Below are 16,722 nucleotides of genomic sequence, written 5' to 3' on the forward strand. Positions count from 1 at the left end.
CCCAAAAGAGAGACCCCCCCCTCAAAAAGGGGTGGGACCCCCAAAATAGGGGGGGGTAGAGATGGGACCCCCCCCCCAAAAATAGAGATGAGACCCCCTCAGAGAGAGATGGGATCCCTCAAAGAAGGGTGGGACCCCCCCAAAAATAGAGGCGGGACCCTAAAGAGAGGCGATGCCCCCCCCAAAGTAGCGATGGGAGCCCCCCCCAAAGAGAGGGGAGACCCCCCCCCCCAAAAAAAAGGGGTGGGACCCCCCCTTGCCCACCCCCCAAAGTCTCTGTGTGCAGCAGCGGGGGGGGGGAGGAGCCCTCCCGGATACCGGGGTGCCCCAGTGGGTCTGGGGGTGTCCCAGTGGGTCTGGGGGTGTCCCCCCGGGTCTGGGGGTGCCCCCGTGGGTCTGGGGGTGTCCCCCCGGGTCTGGGGGGGGGGGGGTTCAGGCCGGGAAGGGCTCCGGGGGGGGCTCCTCGTCCTGGAAGTGGCTGCGCTGCAGCAGCTTCACGTGGTACTCGTAGATCTTGAGCGCGGGGCCCAGGCGGATGGAGAGCCCCGTGAGCACGTCGGCCCTCTGCATCAGCAGCAGCGACTTGCCGTCGATCTCCTGGGGACAGCGGGGACAGTGAGGGACACAGAGGGACACAGAGGGACACAGAGGGACAGGGGACACCCAAGGGACACCCAAGGGACACCCAGGGGACACTCAGGGGGCACCCATGGGACACAGGGGGATGGAGAGCCCCTGAGCACATCAGCCCCTCTGCATCAGCAGCAGCGACTTGCCGTCGATCTCCTGGGGACAGCGGGGACAGTGAGGGACACAGAGGGACAGGGGACACCCAGGGGACACCCAGGGGACACCCAAGGGACACCCGAGGGACACCCAGGGGACAGGGGACACCCATGGGACACAGGGGGATGGAGAGCCCCTGAGCACATCGGCCCCTCTGCATCTGCAGCAGCGAGCTGCTGTCGGTTTCCTGGGGACAGCGGGGACAGTGAGGGACACAGAGGGACACAGAGGGACAGGGGACACCCAGGGGACACCCAGGGGACAGGGGCACCCATGGGACACAGGGGGATGGAGAGCCTCTGAGCACATTGGCCCCTCTGCATCAGCAGTGCCGAGCTGCTGTCCTTCTCCTGGGGACAGACAGGGACAGTGGGGACAGTGAGGGACACAGAGGGACAGGGGACAGCCAGGGGACACCCAGGGGACACCCAGGGGCCAGGGGGCACCCATGGGACACCCAGGGGCCAGGGGGCACCCATGGGACCCAGGCGGATGGAGAGCCCCGTGAGCACGTCGGCCCCTCTGCATCAGCAGCAGTGAGCTGCTGTTCTTCTCCTGGGGACAGTGAGGGATAGTGAGGAACAGGGGACACCCAGGGGACACCCAGGGGACAGGGGACACCCATGGGACACAGAGGGATGGAGAGCCCCTGAGCACATCGGCCCCTCTGCATCAGCAGCAGCGAGCTGCTGTCGGTTTCCTGGGGACAGACAGCGACAGTGAGGGACACAGAGGGACACAGAGGGACACAGAGGGACAGGGGACAGCCACAGGGACACCCAGGGGACACTCAGGGGGCACCCATGGGACACAGGGGGATGGAGAGCCCCTGAGCACGTCAGTCCCTCCTCATCAGCAGTGCCGAGCTGCTGTCCTTCTTCTGGGGACAGTGGGGACAGTGAGGGACACCCAGGGGACACCCAAGGGACAGCCAGGGGACAGGGGACAGCCACAGGGACACCCAGGGGACAGGGGACACCCGAGGGACACCCAGGGGACAGCCACAGGGACACCCATGGGACACAGGGGGATGGAGAGCCCCGTGAGCACGTCGGCCCCTCTGCATCAGCAGCAGCGACTTGCCGTTGATCTCCTGGGGACAGCGGGGACAGTGAGGGACACAGAGGGACAGGGGACACCCAGGGGACACCCAAGGGACACCCAGGGGACACCCAGGGGACAGGGGGCACCCATGGGACACAGGGGGATGGAGAGCCCCTGAGCACATCGGCCCCTCTGCATCAGCAGTGCCGAGCTGCCGTCGATCTCCTGGGGACAGCGGGGACAGTGAGGGACACAGAGGGACACAGAGGGACACAGAGGGACAGAGGACACCCAGGGGACACCCAGGGGACACCCAAGGGACACCCAAGGGACACCCAGGGGACAGGGGGCACCCATGGGACACAGGGGGATGGAGAGCCCCTGAGCACGTCAGTCCCTCCTCATCAGCAGTGCCGAGCTGCTGTCCTTCTTCTGGGGACAGCGGGGACAGTGAGGGACAGGGGACAGCCAGGGGACACCCAAGGGACACCCAAGGGACACCCAGGGGACACCGATGGGACACAGAGGGATGGAGAGCCCCTGAGCACGTTGGCCCCTCTGCATCAGCAGTGCCGAGCTGCTGTCCTTCTCCTGGGGACAGTGAGGGACCGGGGACACCCAGGGGACACCCAGGGATGGAGGGGACAGCCACAGGGACACCCAGGGGACACCCAGGGGACACCCAGGGGACACCCAGGGGGATGGAGAGCCCCTGAGCACATCGGCCCCTCTGCATCTGCAGTGCCGAGCTGCCGTCCTTCTCCTGAGGACAGTGAGGACAGTGAGGGACACCCAGGGGACAGGGACACCCCGGGGACACCCAAGGGACACCCAGGGGACAGGGGACACCCGAGGGACACCCAGGGGACAGAGGCACCCATGGGACACAGGGGGATGGAGAGCCCCTGAGCACGTCAGCCCCTCTGCATCAGCAGCAGCGACTTGCTGTCGGTTTCCTGGGGACAGCGAGGGACAGAGAGGGACAGGGGACATCCAGGGGACACCCAGGGGACACCCAGGGGACAGGGGGCACCCGAGGGACACCCAGGGGACAGGAGACACCCGAGGGACACCCATGGGACACAGGGGGATGGAGAGCCCCTGAGCACGTTGGCCCCTCTGCATCAGCAGTGCCGAGCTGCTGTCCTTCTCCTGGGGACACCCCCAGAGGGGACAGCGGGGGAGGGGACAGCAGGGACACCCCCAGAGGGGACAGTGGGGACACCCCCAGAGGGGACAGCGGGGGAGGGGACAGCCTGGGGACAGCAGGGACACCCCCAGAGGGGACAGCGGGGGATGGAAGCCGGAGCAGCCCTGGGCGATGGAGGAGGGTGGGGTGAGGAGGGGTGGGGGTGTCTGTGGGGGAAATGGGGTGTGGGGACACCTGCGGGGACAAAGGGACACGGGGGCCATGAGGGGACACCCCACAGTGGGGGACAGTGAGGGGACAGCCATGGGGAGGGGGGGATGGGCTCCGGGGTGGCCCAGGGGATGGGGAGGGGTGGGGGGGTCTGTGGGGAAAATAGGGGGGACAACTTGGGGACACCCCCAGGGACGGAGGGGACACCCCCAGGGATGGAGGGGACACCCCCAGGGACGGAGGGGACATGGAGAAATTGGGGGGGGATGTTCTTGAGGGAGCCCTGGGGACACTGTGGGGACACTGGAGGTGACAGGGGTGGCCCCAGCTGCCCATGGAGGGACACCCAGGGGTGACAGGGGTGACAGGGGTGACCCCACCTGCCCATGGAGGGACACCCAGGGGTGACAGGGGTGACAGGGGTGGCCCCAGCTGCCCATGGAGGGACACCCAGAGGGGACAGGGGTGACCCCACCTGCCCATGGAGGGACACCCAAGGGTGACAGGGGTGACAGGGGTGGCCCCAGCTGCCCATGGAGGGACACCCAGAGGGGACAGGGGTGACCCCACCTGCCCATGGAGGGACACCCAGAGGGGACAGGGGTGACAGGGGTGACCCCAGCTGCCCCTGGAGGGACACCCAGAGGGGACAGGGGTGACAGGGGTGACCCCACCTGCCCATGGAGGGACACCCAGGGGTGACAGGGGTGACAGGGGTGACCCCACCTGCTCCTGGAAGGACACCCAGAGGGGACAGGGGTGACAGGGGTGACCCCACCTGCCCCTGGAGGGACACCCAGAGGGGACAGGGGTGACAGGGGTGGCTCCACCTGCCCATGGAAGGACACCCAGGGGTGACAGGGGTGACAGGGGTGGCCCCACCTGCTCCTGGAGGGACACCCAGGGGTGACAGGGGTGACCCCAGCTGCCCCTGGAGGGACACCCAGAGGGGACAGGGGTGACAGGGGTGACCCCACCTGCCCCTGGAGGGACACCCAGGGGTGACAGGGGTGACAGGGGTGGCCCCACCTGCCCCTGGAGGGACACCCAGGGGTGACAGGGGTGACAGGGGTGGCCCCACCTGCCCCTGGAGGGACACCCAGGGGTGACAGGGGTGACAGGGGTGACCCCAGCTGCCCATGGAGGGACACCCAGAGGGGACAGGGGTGACAGGGGTGGCCCCAGCTGCCCATGGAGGGACACCCAGGGGTGACAGGGGTGACCCCAGCTGCCCCTGGAGGGACACCCAGAGGGGACAGGGGTGACAGGGGTGGCCCCACCTGCCCCTGGAGGGACACCCAGGGGTGACAGGGGTGACAGGGGTGACCCCACCTGCCCCTGGAGGGACACCCAGGGGTGACAGGGGTGACAGGGGTGACAGGGGTGGCTCCACCTGCCCATGGAGGGACACCCAGGGGTGACAGGGGTGACAGGGGTGACAGGGGTGGCTCCACCTGCCCATGGAGGGACACCCAGGGGTGACAGGGGTGACAGGGGTGGCCCCACCTGCCCCTGGAGGGACACCCAGAGGGGACAGGGGTGACAGGGGTGGCCCCACCTGCCCCTGGAGGGACACCCAGGGGTGACAGGGGTGACAGGGGTGGCCCCACCTGCTCCTGGAAGGCCCCGGCCTGCTCGGGGAAGCCGGCCTCGGTGAAATACTCCACCACGTCCCGCACTGACCACTCCACCGGGTCCACGGCCTTGTCCTTCCGCCCGGCCCTGGGGACACGGGGACAGCGTCACCGGCACGGGGACACCCGGGGGACACCCAGACAGCGCCACCGGGGGGGACAGGGGGACAGCGGGACAGGGGGACAGGGGGACACGGTGACTGGGACAGGGGACGCTGCGGGGACACGGTCACAGCACAGCGGGGGGTGACACAGGGACGGGGGGACATTGAGGGGGACACGGAGACAACGGTCAGGGGGACACTGGGTGGGACATGGGGGACACAGAGGGACACTGGGGGACACTGGGGGACACTGGGGTGACACAAAGGGACATGAGGGGACACAGAGGGACACTGGGTGACATGGGGGACACAGAGGGACACTGGGGGACACTGGGGGACACTGGGTGGCACAGAGGGACATTGGGGGACACAGGGTGACACAAGGGGACACTGGGTGGGACCCAAGGGGACACTGAGTGACACAAAGGGACATGAGGGGACACTGGGGTGACACAAAGGGACCCAAGGGGACACTGGGGTGACACAGGGGGACATGAGGGGACACTGGGGTGACACATGGGGACACTGGGGTGGCACAGGGGGACACTGGGTGGGACACAAAGGGACACGAGGGGGCACTGGGGTGACACAAGGGGACCCTGGGTGACACGAAGGGACAGGAGGGGACACTGGGGTGACACAGAGGGATACAAGGGGCCGCTGGGTGACACAGGGGGACACAGGGTGGGACACTGGGTGGGACACAGAGGGACACTGGGTGGCACGAGGGGACACTAGGTGACACAGGGGGACACAAGGGGACACTGGGTGACACAATGGGACACTAGGGTGACACAGAAGGATACAAGGGGGCATTGGGTGACACAGGGGACACTGGGTGACACGGACACAGGGGGACACTGGGTGACACAAGGGGACACAGGGTGGGACACTGGGTGGGACACAAGGGGGCACTGGGTGACACAGAGGGACACGAGGGGACACTGGGTGGGACACGGGATGCTGGGGTGACACAGAAGGACATGAGGGGCCGCTGGGTGACACAAGGGGACACCGGGTGGCACAGAGGGACACCGGGTGACACAAGGGGGCACTGGGTGACACAAGGGGACACTGGGGGACACTGGGTGACACAAGGGGACACTGGGTGACACGGACACAGGGGGACACTGGGTGACACGGGGACACAGGGTGGGACACTGGGTGGGACACAAAGGGGCACTGGGTGACACAAGGGGACACTGGGTGGCCCAGGGGGACACGAGGGGACACTGGGGTGACACAGGGGGACACTGGGTGACACAGAGGGACACGAGGGGACACTGGGTGGCCCAGGGGGACACGAGGGGACACTGGGTGACACAGAGGGACACGAGGGGGCACTGGGGTGACACAGGGGGACACTGGGTGACACAGAGGGACACGAGGGGACACTGGGTGGCCCAGGGGGACACGAGGGGGCACTGGGGTGACACAGGGGGACACGAGGGGCCGCTGGGTGACACAAGGGGACACTGGGGGACACTGGGTTACACAAGGGGACACTGGGTGGCCCAGGGGGACACGAGGGGACACTGGGTTACACAAGGGGACACTGGGTGGCCCAGGGGGACACGAGGGGACACTGGGTTACACAAGGGGACACTGGGTGACACAGAGGGACACGAGGGGGCACTGGGTGGCCCAGGGGGACACTGGGTGACACAGAGGGACACTGGGGGGCACTGGGTGGCCCAGAGGGACACGAGGGGCCGCTGGCCCCCGACTCACGTGCAGCTGAACGGGGCCCCCTCGGCCGCCTGGGGGCCCGGCCGGCCCGGGGACAGCGGCACCGAGGGCTCTGCCCCCACCAGCGCCGGGGACACTGCGGGGACAGCACCGCGTCACCCCCACACTGACCCCACACCCCAAACTGACCCCCAAACTGACCCCACACCCCTAAACTGACCTCACACCCCAAACTGACCCCACACCCCAAACTGACCCCCAGACTGACCCCACACCCCTAAACTGACCTCACACCCCAAACTGACCCCCCACCCCTAAACTGACCCCACACCCCAAACTGACCCCACACCCCAAACTGACCCCCAAACTGACCCCACACCCCTAAACTGACCCCACACCCCAAACTGACCCCCAGACTGACCCCCACACCCCTAAACTGACCCCACACCCCAAACTGACCCCCAGACTGACCCCACACCCCTAAACTGACCTCACACCCCAAACTGACCCCTAAACTGACCCCACACCCCAAACTGACCCCACACCCCACACTGACCCCCACACCCCAAACTGACCCCACACCCCAAACTGACCCCCAAACTGACCCCACACCCCAAAATGACCCCCCAAACTGACCCCCCACCCCTAAACTGACCCCCCACCCCTAAACTGACCCCACACCCCAAAATGACCCCCAGACTGACCCCCAGACTGACCCCCCACCCCTAAACTGACCCCCACACCCCAAACTGACCCCACACCCCAAACTGACCCCCCACCCCAAACTGACCCCACACTGACCCCCCCCCCTAAACTGACCCCACACCCCAAACTGACCTCACACCCCAAACTGACCCCTAAACTGACCCCACACCCCAAACTGACCCCACACCCCTAAACTGACCCCACACCCCAAACTGACCCCCACACCCCAAAATGACCCCCACACCCCAAAATGACCCCCAGACTGACCCTCCACCCCTAAACTGACCCCACACCCCAAACTGACCCCCAGACTGACCCCCACACCCCAAACTGACCCCCACACCCCAAAATGACCCCCAGACTGACCCCACACCCCTAAACTGACCCCACACCCCAAACTGACCCCCAGACTGACCCCCCACCCCAAACCTCCCCCCAGCACCCCAAACTGCCCCCAGCACCCCCAAAACTGCCCCACCACCCCCAACTCCTCCCACCACCCCAAAACTGCCCTCAGCACCCCCAAAATGGCTCCACCACCCCCAAAACAGTTCCCCCCACCCCCAAACCGCCCCCAGCACCCCCAAAACAGCTCCCACCACCCCAAAACAGCTCCCATCACCCCCCAAAGTGCCCTGAACCCCCCCCAAAACAGGGCCCAACACCCCAAAACAGCTCCCATCAGCCCCCAAACTGCCCCCAGCACCCCCAAACCGCCCCCAGCACCCCCAAAACGGCTCCTACCACCCCCCAAAATGGCTCTCACCACCCCCAAACTGCCCCCAGCACCCCAAAACTGCCCTCAGCACCCCCAAACTGCTCCCACCACCCCAAAACTGCTCCCACCACCCCAAAACTGCTCCCACCACCCCCCAAGAAGGCTCTCACCACCCCCAAACCACCCCCAGCACCCCCAAAACAGCTCCATCACCCCCCAAACCGCCCCCACCACCCCCACACTGCCCTCATCACCCCCCAAACCACCCCCCACCACCCCCAAACCGCCCCATCACTCCCAAACCGCCCCCACCACCCCAAAACCACCCCCCAGCACCCCCCAAACCTCCCCCCAGCACCCCCAAAGCACCCCCACCACCCCCAAACCGCCCCCAGCACCCCCAAACTGCTCCCACCACCCCCCAAACCTCCCTCAGCACCCCCAAACCTCCCCCAGCACCCCCAAACCGCCCCATCACTCCCAAACCACCCCCACCACCCCAAAACCACCCCCCAGCACCCCCAAACTGCTCCCACCACCCCCCAAGAAGGCTCTCACCACCCCCAAACCGCCCCCAGCACCCCCAAAACAGCTCCATCACCCCCCAAACCTCCCTCAGCACCCCCAAACCGCCCCCACCACCCCCACACTGCCCTCATCACCCCCCCAAACCGCCCCCCAGCACCCCCAAAACCGCCCCCCACCACCCCCAAACCATCCCCAGCACCCCCACACTGCCCTCATCACCCCCCAAACCTCCCCCCACCACCCCCAAACCGCCCCCCACCACCCCAAACCACCCCCACCACCCCCAAACCTCCCTCATCATCCCCAAAACCACCTCCAGCACCCCCCAAACCACCCCCAGCACCCTCAAACTGCTCCCACCACCCCCAAACTGCTCCCACCACCCCCAAACCACCCCAGCACCCCCAAAACAGCTCCATCACCCCCCAAACCACCCCCCAGCACCCCCAAACCTCCCTCATCACCCCCAAACCACCCCCAGCACCCCCCAAACCACCCCCACCACCCCAAAACCACCCCCCAGCACCCCCAAACTGCTCCCACCACCCCCCAAGAAGGCTCTCACCACCCCCAAACCGCCCCCAGCACCCCCAAAACAGCTCCATCACCCCCCAAACCTCCCTCAGCACCCCCAAACCGCCCCCCAGCACCCCCAAAACCGCCCCCCACCACCCCCAAACCATCCCCAGCACCCCCACACTGCCCTCATCACCCCCCAAACCTCCCTCAGCACCCCCACACTGCCCTCATCACCCCCCAAACCTCCCCCCACCACCCCCAAACGTCCCTCATCATCCCCAAAACCACCCCCAGCACCCCCAAACCACCCCCAGCACCCTCAAACTGCTCCCACCACCCCCAAACTGCTCCCACCACCCCCAAACCACCAAAGCAACCCCAAAACAGCTCCATCACCCCCCAAACCTCCCTCAGCACCCCCAAACCACCCCCAGCACCCCCACACTGCCCTCATCACCCCCCAAACCACCCCCACCACTCCCAAACCACCCCCCAGCACCCCCAAACCACCCTCAGCACCCCCAAAACAGCTCCATCACCCCCCAAACCACCCCCCAGCACCCCCAAAACAGCTCCCACCACCCCAAAACGGCTCCCAGCACCCCAAAACCACCCCCAGCACCCCCAAACCACCCCCCACCACCCCCAAACCTCCCTCATCACCGCCAAACCACCCCCACCACCCTCAAACTGCCCCTCATCACCCCCCAAACCACCCTCCAGCACCCCCAAACCGCCCCCAGCACCCCCAAACCACCCCCACCACCCTCCAAACCGCCCCCAGCACCCCCAAAACGGCTCCCACCACCCCAAAATGGTCCCCACCACCCCCAAACCACCCCCCAGCACCCCCCAAACCACCCCCCACCACCTCCAAACCACCCCCCAGCACCCCCAAACCTCCCTCATCACCCCCAAAACCACCCCCACCACCCCCAAACCACCCCCAGCACCCCCAAACCACCCCCAGCACCCCCCAAACCTCCCCCCAGCACCCTCAAACTGCTCCCACCACCCCCAAACCACCCCCAGCACCCCCAAAACAGCTCCATCACCCCCCAAACCTCCCTCATCACCCCCAAAACCACCGCCAGCACCCCCCAAGCCTCCCCCAGCACCCCCAAACCACCCCCAGCACCCCCCAAACCTCCCCCAGCACCCCCAAACCACCCCCAGCACCCCCCAAACCTCCCCCAGCACCCCCAAAACCACCCCCAGCACCCCCCAAACCACCCCCAGCACCCCCAAAACAGCTCCCACCACCCCAAAACGGCTCCCAGCACCCCCCAAACCTCCCCCAGCACCCCCAAACCACCCCCAGCACCCCCCAAACCTCCCCCAGCACCCCCAAAACCACCCCCAGCACCCCCCAAACCACCCCCAGCACCCCCAAAACAGCTCCCACCACCCCAAAACGGCTCCCAGCACCCCCCAAACCTCCCCCAGCACCCCCAAACCACCCCCCAGCACCCCCCAAACCTCCCCCAGCACCCCCAAAACCACCCCCCAGCACCCCCCAAACCTCCCCCCAGCACCCTCCAAACCACCCCTCATCACCCCCCAAACCTCCCTCATCACCGCCAAACCACCCCCACCACCCTCAAACTGCCCCTCATCACCCCCCAAACCACCCTCCAGCACCCCCAAACCGCCCCCAGCACCCCCAAACCACCCCCACCACCCTCCAAACCGCCCCCAGCACCCCCAAAACGGCTCCCACCACCCCAAAATGGTCCCCACCACCCCCAAACCACCCCCCAGCACCCCCCAAACCTCCCCCAGCACCCCCAAAACCACCCCCAGCACCCCCCAAACCTCCCCCAGCACCCCCAAACCACCCCCCACCACCCCCAAACCGCCCCCAGCACCCCCAAACCACCCCCCAGCACCCCCCAAACCTCCCTCCCTCCCTCGGCACCTGCTCTGTCGGGCTGCCCGAAGGCCCCCTCCTTTTTGAGGGGGGCCATGTGCTGGCAGCCGCCCTCGCCCGGGGCGCAGGCCTTGGGCTGGGGGGGTCTCTCGGGGGGCGGCTGCCCCGGGGGGCGCAGGGGGGGCCCCCCCCGACCCTCCCCGTTCAGCTGCCGGGGGGGCCCCGCGTCCTCCGAGGCCTCGGAGCCCGTCCCGTCCTCGTCTTCCTCGTCCTCATCCTCCTCCTCCTCCTCCTCCTCCCGCGCCGAGGCCTCGCTGCTGCTGCAGGGGGGCTGGAAACAGGGGGGGGGGGACCCCGAAAATCAGCGGGAAGGTCGCACCACCCCCACACCCCCCCCCCCCATCACCACCACAGGGAGATGGAGCCCCCCCCTCCGCCCCCGAAAAGCTACAGCCCCCCAAAAATGTACAGCCCTGACCCTAAAGGCTCCGGCCCCACCCCAAAATAGGGGCTCCGGAGGTGCACGTCGAGCTCAGGGGAGGGGGAGAGCACCCCCCAAAAAATATCACAACACCCCCAGTCCTGCGGGGCCCCCCAAAAGCTGGGATCCCCCCCAAAAATGAACCCCCCAGTCCTGCAGGGCCCCCCAAACCCAGGGCCCCCCAAAAATGAACCCCCCAGTCCTGCAGGGCCCCCCAAACCCAGGGCCCCCCAAAAATGAACCCCCCAGTCCTACAGGGCCCCCCAAAAGCTGGGATCCCCCAAAAATGAACCCGCCAGTCCTGCGGGGCCCCCCAAAAGCTGGGACACCCCCCAAAAAATGAACTCCCCAGTTCTGCGAGGCCCCCCAAAAGCTGGGATCCCCCAAAAATGAACCCCCCCAGTCCTGCAGGGCCCCCCAAAAAATCACAACACCCCCAGTCCTGCGGGGCCCCCCAAACCCCAGAACACCCCCAAAAATGAACCCCCCAGTCCTGCAGGGCCCCCCAAAAAATCACAACACCCCCAGTTCTGCGGGGCCCCCCAAAGCTGGGATCCCCCAAAAATGAACCCCCCAGTCCTGCAGGGCCCCCCAAAAATGAACCCCCCAGTTCTGCGGGGCCCCCCAACCCCAGAACACCCCCCAAAAATGAAGCCCCCAGTCCTGCAGGGCCCCCCAAACCCGGGACACCCCCAAAAATGAACCCCCCAGGCCTGCAGGGCCCCCCAAACCCGGGACACCCCCAAAAATGAAGCCCCCAGTCCTGCAGGGTCCCCCAAACCCGGGACACCCCCAAAAAATGAACCCCCCAGGCCTGCAGGGCCCCCCAAAAATGAACCCCCCAGTTCTGCGGGGCCCCCCAACCCCAGAACACCCCCCAAAAATGAAGCCCCCAGTTCTGCAGGGCCCCCCAAACCCGGGACACCCCCAAAAATGAACCCCCCAGTTCTGCGGGGCCCCCCAAACCCAGAACACCCCCCAAAAATGAAGCCCCCAGTCCTGCAGGGCCCCCCAAAAACGAACTCCCCAGTCCTGCAGGGCCCCCCAAACCCGGGACACCCCCAAAAATGATCCCCCAGTCCTGCAGGGCTCCCCAAACCCAGGACACCCCAAAAATGAACCCCCCAGTTCTGCGGGGCCCCCCAACCCCGGGACACCCCCCAAAAATGAAGCCCCCAGTCCTGCAGGGCCCCCCAAAAATGAACCCGCCAGGCCTTCAGGGTCCCCCAAAAATGAAGCCCCCAGTCCTGCAGGGCCCCCCAACCCCAGGACACCCCAATTCTGCACTTTCCCCCCAGAGCTGTCACCCATCCCTGTCATTGTCCCCCCCCAAACCCCCCAGCCCCCCCCCCATCCAGTCCTGGCTCTTGGGGACCCCCACAGCCCCCTCAGGGCTCCCCACAGCCCCCTCAGGGGTCCCCTCCCGTCCCCCAGTCCCTGTTCCCCCCTCTCCAGGTCACCCAAATCCTCTTGGGGGTCCCCAACATCCCCTTGGGGTCTCCGCTGTCCCCTCAGGGTCTCCCCCCCCCACGTCCTCAGGGCCCCCCCAGTTCCCTCAGGGGTCCCCTAGAGGGTCTCCCCAACCCCCCTCAGGGCCCTCAGCCCCCCCAAATCTCCTCAGGGGACCCCCCCCAAGTCCCCTCAGCCCCCCCAAACCCCTTTCTCTGTGTCCCGTGTCCCCCCCCCCCCCTCCACCAGGTCCCCTCAACCCACTTAAGCCCCCCTGTGTCCCCACCACCCCTTCAGGGGTCCCCAATGCCCCCTCAGCCTTCCTGTCCCCAGTGCCCCTGAAGCCCCTCAGGGTCACCCCCCCAGAGCCCCCCCCCGGTCCCCTCCATGCCCTCAGGGTCCCCGGTGCCCCCTCACGACCCCCGAACGCCTCAGCCCCTCAGATCCCCCCCCCCTGTGCCCCCTCACGACCCCCGGCCCCTTCCCCAGGGTCCCCCCTCACAGAGGGCCCCGCTCCCCTCAGGGCTCGCTCTCCCCCCGGTTCTCCCTCACGACCCTCGGACCCCCCTCAATCCTCTCAGGATCCCCTCAGACCCGCCCCCCCGGTGCCCCCTCACGACCCCCGGCCCCTTCCCCAGGGTCCCCTCAGGGTCCCCCCTCACAGAGGGCCCCGTTCCCCTCAGGGCTCGCTCTCCCCCCGGTGCCCCCTCACGACCCCCGAACGCCTCAGGATCCCCTCAGATCCCCCCCCCGATGCCCCCTCACGACCCCCGAACGCCTCAGCCCCTCAGATCCCCCCCCGGTTCCCCCTCACGACCCCCGAACTCCTCAGCCCCTCAGATCCCCCCCCGGTTCTCCCTCACGACCCCCGGCCCCTTCCCCAGGGTCCCCCCTCACAGAGGGCCCCGCTCCCCTCAGGGCTCGCTCTTTCCCCGGTTCCCCCTCACGACCCTCGGACCCCCCCCAATCCTCTCAGGATCCCCTCAGATCCCCCCCCCGGTGCCCCCTCACGACCCCCGAACGCCTCAGCCCCTCAGATCCCCCCCCCGGTGCCCCCTCACGACCCCCGGCCCCTTCCCCAGGGTCCCCTCAGGGTCCCCCCTCACAGAGGGCCCCGCTCCCCTCAGGGCTCGCTCTCCCCCGGTTCCCCCTCACGACCCTCGGACCCCTCCTCAATCCTCTCAGGATCCCCTCAGACCCCCCCCCGGTGCCCCCTCACGACCCCCGAACGCCTCAGCCCCTCAGATCCCCCCCCGGTGCCCCCTCACGACCCCCGGCCCCTTCCCCAGGGTCCCCCCTCACAGAGGGCCCCGTTCCCCTCAGGGCTCGCTCTCCCCCGGTTCTCCCTCACGACCCTCGGACCCCCCCAATCCTCTCAGGATCCCCTCAGATCCCCCCCCGGTGCCCCCTCACGACCCCCGAACGCCTCAGCCCCTCAGATCCCCCCCTGGTTCTCCCTCACGACCCCCGGCCCCTTCCCCAGGGTCCCCTCAGGGTCCCCCCTCACAGAGGGCCCCGCTCCCCTCAGGGCTCGCTCTTTCCCCGGTTCCCCCTCACGACCCTCGGACCCCCCTCAATCCTCTCAGGATCCCCTCAGAGCCGCCCCCCGGTGCCCCCTCACGACCCCCGAACGCCTCAGCCCCTCAGACCCCCCCCCCGGTGCCCCCTCACGACCCCCGAACGCTTCAGCCCCTCAGACCCCCCCCCCCGTGCCCCCTCACGACCCCCGAACGCTTCAGCCCCTCAGACCCCCCCCCCCCGTGCCCCCTCACGACCCCCGGGCCCCTCCGTTCCTCTCAGCCCCCCCCAAAACTCCCGGTCCCTCCCGCGCTCCCCCTCACGACCCCCGGACCCCTCCCCAGAGCCCCCCCGGGCCCTCTGCCCCTCATGACTCCCCCGCTCCCGGTGCCCCCTCACCACCCCGGGCTCCCCCCGCTTCCCGCTCTCCCCCTCACGACCTCCGGACCCCTCAGGGTCCCCTCAGCCCCCCCCCCGGTGCCCCCTCACGACCCCCGGTACCCCCATTCCCCTCAGCCCCTCATCGCTGCCCCCCTTCCCGCGCTCCTCCTCACGACTCCCGCTCCCCTCCCCTCCCACCCCCGGCGCCCCTTCACGACCCCCGCAGCCCCCGTTCCCCTCAGCCCCTCATGACGCCCGCCTTTCGATGCCCCCCCCCCCCTCAGCCCCTCAGGCTCCCCTCAGCCCTCGCTGCCCCCTCACGACCCCCATTCCTCTCAGCCGCCTCACGTCTCCCCCCAACTTCCCGCGCTCCCCCCCTCACAATCCCCGGGCCCCCCGCTCCCCTCAGCCCCTCGCCGCGCTCCCCCTCACGCCCCCTCCTCACCTTCCGCGCCCTCCCCGCGGCCGCTCTCCCGCGCTCCCCGCGGGCCGTGGCGATGGCGCCCAGCCGGGTGCGCTCGGGCCGGGCCCCGCCGCCCGCTCCGCCGCCGCCGCCGCCGCCGCCGCCGCCCGCCCCGGGGGCCGCCCCGGCCGCCCCCCCGCCGCCGCCGGGCGCGGCCGAGCCCTGGAGGCGGCCGCGGGTGAGGCGGCCGTCGCCGCCGAGCAGCCGCGCGGTGTCGCGGAGGCTGACGGGCGGCGGGCGGCGGGCGGGCGGCGGCGGGCGGCGCGGCGGCTGCACGCGGGCGGCGTTGCGGTACGAGATGCTGCCCTTGTAGGAGACGCGGAGCACGGCGCGCTGCTGGATCAGCTTCTCCAGCTCGGCACGGGTGCGCTCGGGCTCGGGGCCGTGCCGCCGCCGCACCATGCGGCAGATGCGCTCCAGGTCCGGCCGCGCCTTGCGCGAACGCAGAGAGTCGATGGTGTCCAGGATCCACTCCTGGTACCGCGGGGCCTGCTCGGGGCCCGGCGGCGGCGGCGGCGGCACCGCCATGGCCCCCCCCCCCGCGGCACCGCCGGCCCCCCCCCCTCCCGCGCCCCTTCCTCCTCCTCCTCCTCCTCCTCCTCCTCCTCCTCCTCCTCCTCCGCCCCCGCCCCGCCCGCGCGCGCCCGCTCGGAGGAGGAGCGGCGGCCGCCGCGCGCGCGCGCCTCGGGGTGGAGCCGCCCCGCGCGGCCGCGCCCACGGCAGGCCCCGCCCACGGCCGCACTAAGCCCCGCCTAGGGCCGCGCTAAGCCCCGCCTAGGGCCGCACTAAGCCCCGCCCACGGCCGCGCTAAGCCCCGCCTAGGGCCGCGCTAAGCCCCGCCCACAAAGCGGAGGAGACGGACAGAGCCCGGCGGAGAAGCCCCGCCCACCCCCATCGCCCCGCCCCCTCCGCGGTGAGGCCACGCCCACCCGGGGAGGCCACGCCCACCGGACAAAGCCGCGCTCGTTGGTTAAACCACGCCCCCTGTGGGAGGCCACGCCCCCTATGGGAGGCCACGCCCCCCGAGCGGAGCCCCGCCCCCAGAGGCCCCCCCCCCCGGGCTGCCCCCCTAAAATGGGGTCACCCCAATTCCAGGACCCCCTGAGCCAGTTGGGGTCACCCCAAACTCGTGGGGTCACCCCAAACCCATGGGGTTACCCCAATTCCAGGCCCCCCAAACCCATGGACACCCCAAACCCATTGGGGTCACCCCAAACCCAAGGACCCCCTGAGCTATGGACACCCCAAACCCCTGGGGTCACCCCAATTCCAGGACCCCCTGAGCCCTTTGGGGTGACCCCAAACCCCTGGGGTCACCCCAAAGCCATGGACACCCCAAACCCATTGGGGTCACCCCAAACCCAAGGACCCCCTGAGCCCATTGGGGTCACCCCAAACCCCTGGGGTCACCCCAAACCCATTGGGGTCACCCCAAACCCAAGGACCCTCTGAGCCCGTTGGGGTCACCCCAAA

At 68.8% G+C, this 16,722-nt stretch overlaps 1 protein-coding gene across 1 annotated transcript; it reads right to left on the minus strand.

Annotated features, from left to right (window-relative positions):
* Positions 1-419: 419 nt before the first annotated feature.
* SAMD1 (sterile alpha motif domain containing 1) lies at positions 420-15,802 on the minus strand. The gene is made up of 5 exons (XM_068999430.1): positions 15,232-15,802; positions 11,006-11,288; positions 6,660-6,753; positions 4,801-4,912; positions 420-597 (listed from the first exon to the last, which is right to left on the minus strand). The coding sequence occupies exons 1-5, from the start codon at positions 15,775-15,777 to the stop codon at positions 433-435; spliced, it is 1,200 nt and encodes a 399-aa protein (XP_068855531.1). The 5' UTR covers positions 15,778-15,802; the 3' UTR covers positions 420-432.
* Between the last annotated feature and the right edge of the window lie 920 nt (positions 15,803-16,722).

This window comes from Aphelocoma coerulescens, unplaced genomic scaffold, assembly GCF_041296385.1.
Source record: "Aphelocoma coerulescens isolate FSJ_1873_10779 unplaced genomic scaffold, UR_Acoe_1.0 HiC_scaffold_385, whole genome shotgun sequence".
In the NCBI taxonomy this organism is placed as follows: domain Eukaryota; kingdom Metazoa; phylum Chordata; class Aves; order Passeriformes; family Corvidae; genus Aphelocoma; species Aphelocoma coerulescens.

What these genes read in the sequence shown, in the direction of transcription:
- SAMD1 (XM_068999430.1), bottom strand. Translation starts at nt 15,777, where the DNA reads ATGGCGGTGCCGCCGCCGCCGCCGCCGGGCCCCGAGCAGGCCCCGCGG. An exon ending in CGGGCAGCCCGACAGAGCAG is followed by an intron (nt 6,754 to 11,005) that starts GTGCCGAGGGAG and finishes CTGTCCCCGCAG; the next exon opens with TGTCCCCGGCGCTGGTGGGG. An exon ending in CCGGGGCCTTCCAGGAGCAG is followed by an intron (nt 598 to 4,800) that starts GTGGGGCCACCC and finishes CGCTGTCCCCAG; the next exon opens with GAGATCGACGGCAAGTCGCT.